The sequence below is a fragment of the Electrophorus electricus genome, chromosome 21 (genome assembly GCF_013358815.1).
Source record: "Electrophorus electricus isolate fEleEle1 chromosome 21, fEleEle1.pri, whole genome shotgun sequence".
NCBI classification, from domain to species: Eukaryota; Metazoa; Chordata; class Actinopteri; order Gymnotiformes; family Gymnotidae; genus Electrophorus; species Electrophorus electricus.
The window spans coordinates 11,530,259-11,541,320 of record NC_049555.1 but is presented as its reverse complement, the minus strand read 5'-3'; the positions used below and the strand labels follow the sequence as shown (position 1 = coordinate 11,541,320).

Sequence of the window (11,062 nt, the reverse complement as noted above, 5' to 3'; positions counted from 1 at the left end):
TATGAGAAATCTTAAATTACTCAAAATACATCCATTCTCTGTTATGTATTTTTCTTTTAAGCACAGCTAAATAAGACCAAAAATAGTGTGCAGCTACCGTAATGGGGCTCGGAACTGCAGCTACCACAATGCCAATGGTGGGCTGCGGTGAAAGCAGAGCAGGGCTTCCACATGGGACTCCTGCGCTCGCACCAGGTGTACCGCCCCTGTCGGCTCTCCTGGCCTGAGCCTCAGCAGGGAGTGGAGAGTGGAGCTTCTGCTCCTGCTGCTTCTTCTGAATCTTTCTCTGAAGCTGCTGCTTGGCATCAATGGAGGGAGATGCCAGGGTTTTCATCTGAGGCTGGAATGAGTGGGCATCCATTGTGGGCACAAATGCAGACGATTGCAGTTTAGCCCCTACAGTGATCCAGAGAAATAAATCACTTTTAAAAAGAAGTTCATGCTAACATATTTCAGAACATCAAAACGTTATTATGCATAATGTTATCAGTATGACCATTGTGGGCTTACCTTCTTAACAGAGATACTTTGTCATGACACAAAACAATAAACTGTCATCTTCATATGATATGGCCTCAGCTATGCAAGGACGTGTAGTTACTGGAAAATTTGCATTTAACCTTTATGACTTTCCATATGTTCTGTCTATAACGAGACATAACTATCCAGATAAAGATTCACCCTCTGAAATCACTGATCATGCCGGCATGATCAAACCCCATGACTGATTCAAGACATCACAGCATAAAAACAGTCAACTTGAACATTGCTGTCAACTGCCATCAAATGTGTTGCCTTGAAATGCCATTCTAGTTTTTGTTTGCTGTCAACAGTACAAGTAGAAGCTATATACAATGAAACAGTTTATATATTTTGAGTTTATCTACATTTTTCATTTACATATCCATATTTGCAACTTGTGTTTGCATTTTCAATATGTTTGTGTTTTATACTAAATCTGATTTTATGTGTTTTCTGTGTTTTTTGGGTCCAATATGTCGATAAAGTATGTCAATGTGAAAAAATAACCTACATCCCATAGACTTCTAATAGTTAAAGTGTTAGCTAGCCAGATAAAGATTTCGTAGTCACAACCTATGTAAAAATGTGTGTTCCAATGAATTGCTTAAATGACAATTTTCATGTCTTTCTCTCACATACATCACTAATGACAGCAAGAATATTCTGCTACACCTGTGCTGGTATTTCTTATGGTAAGAACTGATGAAGAAAAATAGTAAATTATAGTGGTAATGGTATTTTTTTAATTTGAAGTTCATGAGGATAGATTTTTTACCAATGGTTAATGCTCTGAATAGTGCTATACGTTTAAAATAAAAACAGAATATAGTATTCTAAGACCTAAGATCGCATATATATGTTACTGAATAAATCTCTTCTCATGTATGTTTTAGATATGCTTAACATACAAATACTGAATGTCAGTAAAATGTTCTCCCAGTGTGCCTTAAACAGTACCAATTCCTAATTTGTTTTTAACATTGTTATAAACACCAATATTTTGAACACCAGTATTTTATTAAGCTCACTTAAAATGCGTATTTTATCATTTTGCTGAACAGTCTGTGATGAGATCGTAATATTGCAAATCACGAGGAATGTGTCCTAAGAGGTTCATGTGTAACTGCACAGGGAGAGAAAACTTGAATACCCTAGAATAAAAATATGATCTGTCAGTAGATTGTTTTTACAGTGATGGGCATTCGTCAGTGGACCCTTCTAACTGACCAGCTAACCTGATGACTTTTGAGCTCTGTATAGAGGTTTGGTTTATCACCTTGAACTCAAGCTGGCAACTATGTAACTTTCTAAAGACAATAGCTGCAGCGGTCATCTGACCAATTTCAAACTGCAAAATCAGCACTTAACCTAAATCTGCCTAATTTCTAGTCATGGAACTGAATTTGAAGGATCAACATTAATTTTCAGTAACAATTTATTTAATGCTTATTATTTTATAGTAAGTAATAATACCTGTAAATGCTTTTACATATACATGTGGAGTTGTATATGATATATGCATAGTATTCTTATATGATTTCATGCCACTAGGGGGCAGCACTTGCTGGGGCTAAAAAGAACAGTGAGGGATAAGATCGTCATACCTGAAGGGGATCCTGTCATCACAGTGAGAGCCGCAACAGACTTGGTGCCGATGTAGTGGCTGTTGAGGAGAAAGCGAGCCAGGTCCTCCACGCTGTCAAAATGTCGACTCAGTACCTTCTGAGCCCACTCACACACCAGGCCACAGGCAGCCACGCGGACTTCGTCCTCTCCACTGTAGCCCTGCCCGACAGATTCAAACCCTTCACACTGCCACATATGAGAAGGGGGGGGGGGGGGGGGGCAGGGGGGAGAGAGAGATAGAGAGAGAGAAACACACAAGTAAGAGGAAAGCAACTGGAGGCAACTGGAGTATGCTTAGATAGCACAACTTCACATGCTTGAACTTCGCATCCACCTCTGTCCATATTTACCACATCCATTCCCTACGGCACGTCTCTCTAGCAATCCTACTATTCTAGAATACCACAAGAAAGAGAGAGAGGAAAGGGGGCAGGGGTATGAGGGAAATGAACTTACCCCATCACCGGTTTTGTGTACATCCAGGTTTGGAAGAGAGGGCATATGAATGAATGCCTTCTTTCTCAAGCCACTATAGCAATATGTGAGGAGGCATTAAGGGAAAAACAAGGAGAGCCCCGCGGTCACCATACACTTAGAACAGGAGTGCACAGGGCAGGTGGGCCAAAGTTCTACCTAGGACAGAGTGCACACTAACCCAACACACTTCAGTCACCTTCATACAACTCAAAACAGCAAGAGAAAGCCCCTTGGGAAATAAGGTTTCCTTCAGGTAGATGATATAGTTTTGGCAGTACTATACAAGCAATGCTCACTTCGCACTACATGAGCCTGAATAGTAACAGAAAGACGGACTGCTAGCTCTGTATAACCTGTGTATGTTTGCTCATTACTGGATAACTCAGAGCAGCTAGACGGAAGCTAAAGTGCATCTGGAACCTCTGTGTTCCTACAGATGTGACCAGTTGTTATGGGACACTCCCCCCCACGAGTCACATAGTACGGCCTGCCGCATGCAAGGGGGGGGTTCACCCTCGTTTGTGGCCAAGTCCTCCGTGATGGCACGCACCTGCACGGGGTTTATCGTAGAGTGTCTGTCTATTTAAACCTCTGCTAGTGTGTGCATCGTGTTGGTCATTGTTTGTTTGCTGCTGTATGTAAAACGTGTGCAGTCATTGTTAAATGTTACTGTAGCCTGTGTTTAGTTAAATGTGTAAGTCATGTCTGTTGTTAATGTTCTGTGTGAGTACCACCGTTGTCATTTGTATTTAATGTCATTAAATGTATCACTTTTTCGAGGGAGTCTGTGTGTTCTGCTCCACGCCCATCGGCACTTGGGCCAGCGGCAACATTACACCAGTGACCAAGCTGGATAGGAGTGATGATCTCATACAAAACATTTGCTCCACAATGAAGCCCACTAGTGTTTGGAACAGTTTTTCGTCCTTTTCGGATTGGATTAGTTGATCAGGGGGCCCCTTGTAATGAAACATTTCTCCACAGTAATGAAACTCCAGATGGAATTAAAATTACTACAGGATGAGTAAGTGTCTAGTGTTTTGTATTTTGTGTAATCCTGGATGTTTCCATCAAGACTTTTGTCTACTGTATTACATTAGAAGTTTCAATAAAAACGATCATTTATTTAGTTATTTATTATTTTAACAGCATTTAACATTAGATGTCAATGATATCACTAGTAAGTAATGACCTATAGATGCAACTGTGCCTATAATGACCCCTTTAAGCCTGAGGGATCCTGCTTTTCTCATTTATTTTAGTTTCTTTTTCCTCTAGATAATGTTATTAGATACAGTATTAAGTCAATGGTCAAGCGACTCTTCATAAGAAACACATTTTGGAGTTTCAGGCTTTGGAAAGGTCTCTGGTGGATCTACGCCCCAGAAGTCTAAATACTGCTAGTAGCAGCAGTCAAAAATATCCCCCAATATGAGGCGACATCTGCCTGCAAAATGAGGGATATTTGTATCTGGACAGGACTAAAATGATCAGGTGAGTGCTGAGTTAGGTGAACAACAGTAGGCTATTCATCCTGTAATTTTATCAGGGAAGAAGGAAGAAAAATACGGACAAGGCTGATCCAGACGGAAATAAAACCACAGAGTAAAACTTGTAAAAGAACAACTTATCCTACGACCCCATATAAATTTAATCCTGTTCGAATAGAACTCTGGAGTGCTTCAGATTCCACCTTCCATGGCTGCCAGGTTTCGCCACAGGCAGGCACACGGCTTTAAACCTCACAGCTGTGAAATTTTGCCTCTGCCACACAGGACTGTAACAGAACACAGCAGAAGGAGAAAAGAGGTGGGAATTCAAATATGATCAGTTTTTTCAAATGTAATACTGGAAGTGTGTGTGAATGCTCGTTACATAAGGCCAAGTTCAAAATGTTCAGCACTGGTATGAGAATGGTGTCATTTTCTTAAGGGAGGGGCGTGGGGAGGTGAGAGAAATTTAAGGGGTAATTGTATTAGATTTCCGTTGCTTTGACAACCGTCGTCAACAAACAAGTGTTATTTCAGAATGGCTCCACTAAAGACATATAAATAAAACCTGGCCAAACCTATGCACTTTTAACCCTCCATTTTACCCCTTCACCCACAACTAAAATAATTATCACCTCACCGCTGTTACAAAACACCATTTCTATTAAAAACCAAACAGCCAGCAAAATCCTTCTAACTACATACAGCTGGATGGGGTGTGGGGGAGGGGGGTCTAGTATTAAGGGTTCTAGTTAGCAAAATGTTTTGCTTAACCTAGCTGTTTCTGTGGGGCAGGTTGAAAAAATCCTGGGTCTCTACAAGGAAGGAAGCAAAAGTATCCATTGCGCAGCCAGGGCAGCTTGTGGAAGAGGTGAAAGCAGATGTGTTATGAGAGAACTTTTCTTGAAGGTCAGACTTATCGCTGCTTCATATAAATGCCTCTGATTCACGGAAGCAGCGCCATGTTACTCTGTTTGATGTAGTGACTTTCTGATCTATATTTAGGAGACCCATGAACCACAACAGCAGATGTTCTAGAGTTCAAAGGCAAATCGTTGACGGACCATTCCAGGGAAGGATATTTGGATTTGCCCCTCATGCCAAGCCTGCGTGCCTTCATGTTGGGAAAGACGTTCTTCATGATCTTCCCGAAGTCAGCAGCACTGAGAGCGTGGTATCCCAGATTGTCACAGTAGCTCCTGGGAAAACCCAAAACCACACATTAAGGATATTTACGGTATTTAGCTGACACCTTTTATCCAAAGCAACTTACAAATATATGTCTGAATACAGCTTGAGCAATTGAGGGTTAAGGGCCTTGCTCAGGGGCCAAACAGTGGCATATTGGGGGAGGGGGGGGGCTTGAACTGGCAAACTTCCAATTACAAGTTGAATACCTTAACCACTGAGCTACCACTGTCCTTGAACCTGTAGGAACCACAACCAAAGAGACTGGACTTCTAAGGATCTGCTAAGACTTCCTATAAAAACTGCATGCAAGAATGTACTCAGCTGCTGTTAAAAAACCCAGCCAATGCAGGTGTAAGTAGATTAATACCTTTAAGTAGATCATCAACTGTCCTTACTAGGCTTATATTAAAAATACTATAAATAACAAAAAAATCTCAAAAGCAGGGACACCTTAACACTGAGTTCATCATGGACTTTACAAACATCTTGATGTGTATTCAAATATTATGTGAGAATTAGGCTAGATTAAGGCTTAGTGCTGAACCTCTCAGTACCTCAAAGTCTCACTGTGGAATGGCAGAGTGCTATGGGAATCAATAACACATGCTTAATATTTCTCTTTTGTGGTTTTCATCTATTTTATTTACTTTAAAATGCTATAATAGCCTGATGCTATCCTAGTTATCTAAGAATAATAATTTAGGAATAATTTAATAATACCTTATACAATTGTTCTGAGAAGTCTGCCTATACCTTAATAATGGTTTCTGGAGTCCATTAACCCTGGTTAGAACCCCTGTATTTTTCCAAAAAACATTATTCTTACAAATCCTTGTGAAGGCCCAATTTGCTCTGAGTTCCTACACTGAAACTAATTGGGAAACAACCTCGGCAAAGGCTGAGGTTCCAAGCTCTTGACTTCCAAGGTCTTGCTGTTCCAATGAATCTTTGCAGAACAATTCAAAGGTCAGGAGGTACTTGAAGGAACATTTTAGACAGTGCTGCACTAGAAGACAGTGTGAAAAGTGTTGCAAAGACTTCTAAATTATGCATGGAGGCAGAAGACTATAAGCATACTTGTACTCATCGTAGACCTCCTGCTTGGGTAACGAGGTTTCGGGATGCTCCTCCAGATGGTTCCGGATCCAGCCAAATGCATGCATTTGCTGAGTGCGGCTCGAGGACACACAGCTCTGCTCACTGAGGGAGAACCACCAACAGTCACAAAGGCTACATTAATTACTCTAATCAATGTCCATCGCTCGCCTCCTGGAGTCTGTCACTGAACGCAAGGAATTTGAAACTAGCTCCATGTGAAAAACAAAACTGATGAAAGTTACTGAGAGACAGAGAGAAAGCGAGAGGGAGAGAGAGACAAAGAAATGTATTTTGGAGACACACTAGGAGACGTGACCGTCACACTAAAGTCACAAACAACTCACCTTTTGTCACTGCCACAACTGGGGCCAGAAGGTAACCTGAGGTAGAGGTAGAGTTTTTCAATGTCTGTAAACTTCTCCACATCTTGCTACAAAGTAAAAAGGAGGGAGAGCGAGGAGAGAAAACAGTAAACTGTGCAAACCAGCTGGTCGCAAGATACATTTTCTAATGAAATATGTTTGGAACATTCACTGAAGTTGCTAAATGTTTTGAAGGGTTCAGCTATGAAGATTAATCATACTGATCACTCAAATCTCTAAATAAGGAATACTGGTCACTGCACTCATTCTTTACTAAACTCCAACTAGATACCTATGTAGCTGTAACCAATTAATTCATTTGGAAAAACAATTTGTGGTTATATCAAATAATATTCATCGTGTTGCGCTTTTCTTGTATTTGTATTTTAATAATGTTCATTTGTCACCAAAAAATGCCCGTGAAACAGTCCGTAATTCTAGGCTGGGTTTAGTCTGATGGAAATCAACACTGGAAAGAAAATGAAACCTGACTGGTTTACAAGCAAACTGAGCTACATAAAAACAAAACATTTGTCTAAGTGACAGCAATGACACTCAACGCAGTCACCCTGGAGGCGTGGTGGTGAAAGCTCCGTAAAAAATAGGCAGATTTACTGCAGGTTCACAGTGCAATTTAGATTCAACTTAGTCACTTCAGAAAACAGAAGTATTCAACTCTAAGACACACCATGAAGATCAGGGCACTGTGGAACACACTAGAGCAGTAGGTTGCCATGGGGGGGAGAGAACCCTGTTGTTCGTGGAAAAATGATGAAGACATACTCACACCCACAACCACACATCGCCTCTCTAAATACACTTGCGGCTTTAGAACACACACAAGACAGCACCAGAACAAATCAGCTTGTGGAAACACTAAACCCAGTTGCGCTGCTTTCTTAGATGCTCTCGCATGCACAGAGGGATGTAGTGGCATGAAAAATGGATAAAGCAGAATAAAGCAGAGACATCCTCCTCTTCCTTTTTCACCACTCTTCAAAGGGAATGTGTGAGGTATCAAGGCGGGCCAGAGCTCATTTAAATTCTTCGCTGGAAACTCCCAACGCAGATCTTCCATCATGGCCGCTCTTCCTCTGCGGGACTGAACGGATACCATGACAGCGCTGTGCAGACTCGAGTCTAATTACATTAGATTTTTTCCATCTGTTGTGCTGCTAAATCAGGACCAGGAAGTGCCTCAGAAATCAGAAGTATGTGACAGTTGGCTTTCCCCCCCCTTATCAGCTATTATGAAGAACTGTGAGGTCGATGGATGTTTGGGATGTTTTTTAAAACTTTTTTTTATGTTCAAAGCAGCACAGAACAGTAAATGTTGAACAGCGGCAACATTAGAAAATACAAACCAGTTTCGCCATTTTCTCCAAAGTAAATGACTACAGATTCGCTGGTACAAAGTGACACAAATGTAGAGCCAATCAGCAAATCCCTACATCATTAAGCCCACCCACCAGAATGGGGCCATTCTACGGCCCTCGGCACAGGTGGCCAATCACGGTGAGAAGGTGGACTGAGCAGTGTGTGTAGGCGTTTCGTACCAATGCGTGCCCTAATGGAGTTGCTGAATGGTTACACTCTCTGCTCAGATCCATTTAGCCCTACAGTGGAAAAGAGGTCTAGCATATCACCCTTAAGTAAAGGGTAGAGTCTGAAGTGCAAGCAGGTTTTACAACAATGTAGCTGCAAGCAGCAACTGTGGGGGCCAAGCACAAGTAAGTGTATACATGAAAATACGTCAATGTTACAGTATCCATATAAGGCATGTGAACTTAGGATATTCAAGTTTAAATTCAATTCTATAGTTCACATGCTGTGTCTAAACTAGGAGTAAAATCTACTGCTAATTGAAGGTAAATGCTGGCAAAGCTTGTGACAAATGTGTTTTTATAGTCTGATCAGAAGACTCTAACAAGAAACTACAGTAACTGTGCTATCACAATGTAGTCACAAACCAAACCAAAAGTTCTTCAGAACATCATCGCTAGAATCAAGGGTTGAATCTTAACATTAAAGGGTAGTATCTTAGACATTAATTTACAAAAGGTAGTATAAGTAAGGATGTAATATTAATGAATTAAGAGATAAGTGCTAGTACTGTAGTCTCATCTGCTGAAAGACTGGATATCTTAACTATGGCTCACAGGCAACAGATTGGGGTCAGAGGCCAGGATGTAAGTAAATTCTCAAGTTCTTTAGTTTGAGATGATAAATATCTTATTATGTTATTTAATAAAGTAAGCAGGCAGAATCTTCAGTGCCCTAAATTACACATAATTAAAATGTTTTTGATTATGGGTTTTGCAGCGCGAAGGGTGTGGAAAAATATACTGGAGGTGTGTTGAAATAAATTAAAATATGATTTAATAACAGTTATCCAATTTAATTTAATAATAGTTATCCAAGCTACATATATCCAGGCAAGACTTAAACAGTAAGCACATGGGGCAGGGTTAAAGCTTTGTTTTTTATGGTGCTTGCAAGAGCAACGGTATGTGTATGGGTAGTCTGCAGAAGCACATCTCTGAAAGCCCCAAGGAGCACATGGCACACTGACAATCTCCAAATAAACCTTCATAACCCTACACGTGAACAGTACCATGGCAGTAAACAGTAAACAATAACAAAAATCTAAATATAAACAGCAGCAGAGGGATGAAGCTGGGACACGCTGCAGAGCCATGGACGCCATGTACAGGTGCATGCGCATGTGCATAACCTCGTGTTCTCCCTCTCCGTTTAACCCTCATCGGGCCGGACACGCCCCTAGTCCTCTGCAGCCTCCCCAAGAATAGAGGTGTCTCTCCATCTCTTCTGCTCATGCCATTGTTGCCAAGGGAACAAGAGGTACGGGATGGCTAAAGTCATCACCCAGCGAACTCTTCTAGTGGCATGGTGTGAAGGTGGTGTGTGTGGGCGTGTGTGCATATGTTTGGGAGGTGGGGGGATAAAAAGTAAATAAAAATGGCACATGGATGCAGACGTCTTGGAGCCAACTGCACTGCCTGATTTAGGAGGGGGGGGGGGGGTACACATGCATGTGGGAAGGCTTCAACACATACAGGCCTGTGTGCATGCATGCGCACACACACACACACACCACTGACTGCAGATGCCATGGCACTGAGATTGAATTTTCCATGTCATTCATGCCTCTAAGAAAGACTGAGACCATTATAGTACAATCACTAGCACCTTATTCAAAGAGATAAGCTGCACTTAGTGAGTAGTGTGCAAGCAACAATGCTTTTACAATGTAGAAAACTTAACGGATTTGCTATTAAGGATTTCTCTAATTAAGCACCAAGTCGATGGTTACTAAAAGTAAACTGAGGGAAGTTTTGTTTTCCTTACAGAGAAGTTTATCACTTAACTCTCGAAAGTCAGCAATGTTGTGGGTCTCCAAAATATAAGGAGGAAAGGAGAGTATTCACCAGCACTCCATTTCCAACTTTCCATTCATTGTTTCCTCCGTCTTCATTTCTTTACACCTAACACTAGTTCCTTCGAAGCTCCACATCTAAACATAACAGCGGTGAATAAGGGGCAGAGTGAACCTTGGCAAGTGGTTGCTGCAGACTCAGTAGTGTCCTCCTGTGGCAGGGGTCAAACATCAACACCCTGAGACTTCATCTCATGTAGACCCAGACATACTGGATACAGTCTTCCCACAGCAGAATGGTCTAAGCAGCCTTACCATTCCGGTCTATACAAATCTAATGTGCTGAATGAACACATTCTCAAGTTCAGCACCTTTTCATGAAGGTGTTCTTTGTGCACTTTAACTGCAGCTTCCTGATTTGCACTTCAATCTGATCACAACAGGTCAACTCACAAAGGCGGACAAAATAACTAAATGCAGGCAGTTACAAGGGACAGCTTATGTACTTCAAAACACATGCTCACAAAGACTACACACAGTGCTGTCAAAATGGCCCTCATTAGTTATACACTTCATCATTTGCTGAGTTTTGGTTAAAACTTCTAGGGAAAGTTTGACAAAAGTTCCTGAGAGGTAACAGATACCAACATTTGTGTTCTAGAGTGAAAGAAAACAACTCAATAAAACTACTCAAAAAAGGAACTCAAAACTGAAGTAAATGTGAAATGTCAAGAGGAAATTCACTGAAAATCAAAACAAGTGCAGACTCTTAGGAAAGCTATGGCAGAGAAGTTCTTGGAAGCCTGAAGCAAGTGTGAAAGTGAGAGGGCAACATGGGTCTGGTGTGGGGAGGAGGAGGCGGTCAATAAGCTAACAGCACATTAGCCTTGCTCTTTAAC

The 11,062-nt window shown here is 41.3% G+C and overlaps 1 protein-coding gene across 2 annotated transcripts in view; it reads right to left on the bottom strand.

Annotated features, from left to right (window-relative positions):
• rfx7a (regulatory factor X7a) overlaps window positions 1-11,062 on the bottom strand; it is a 32,190-nt gene that overhangs the window by 7,024 nt on the left and 14,104 nt on the right. The window contains exons 3-8 of one of the 2 annotated variants that reach the window (XM_027008916.2): window positions 6,749-6,834; window positions 6,384-6,506; window positions 5,198-5,314; window positions 2,605-2,689; window positions 2,127-2,334; window positions 98-396 (exon numbers count right to left, since the gene is read on the bottom strand). In XM_027008916.2, the coding sequence (XP_026864717.2) occupies window positions 98-396; window positions 2,127-2,334; window positions 2,605-2,689; window positions 5,198-5,314; window positions 6,384-6,506; window positions 6,749-6,834 (918 nt within the window). The remainder of the gene's footprint in view (window positions 1-97; window positions 397-2,126; window positions 2,335-2,604; window positions 2,690-5,197; window positions 5,315-6,383; window positions 6,507-6,748; window positions 6,835-11,062) is intronic. The other variant, XM_027008918.2, reaches the window with a different exon arrangement.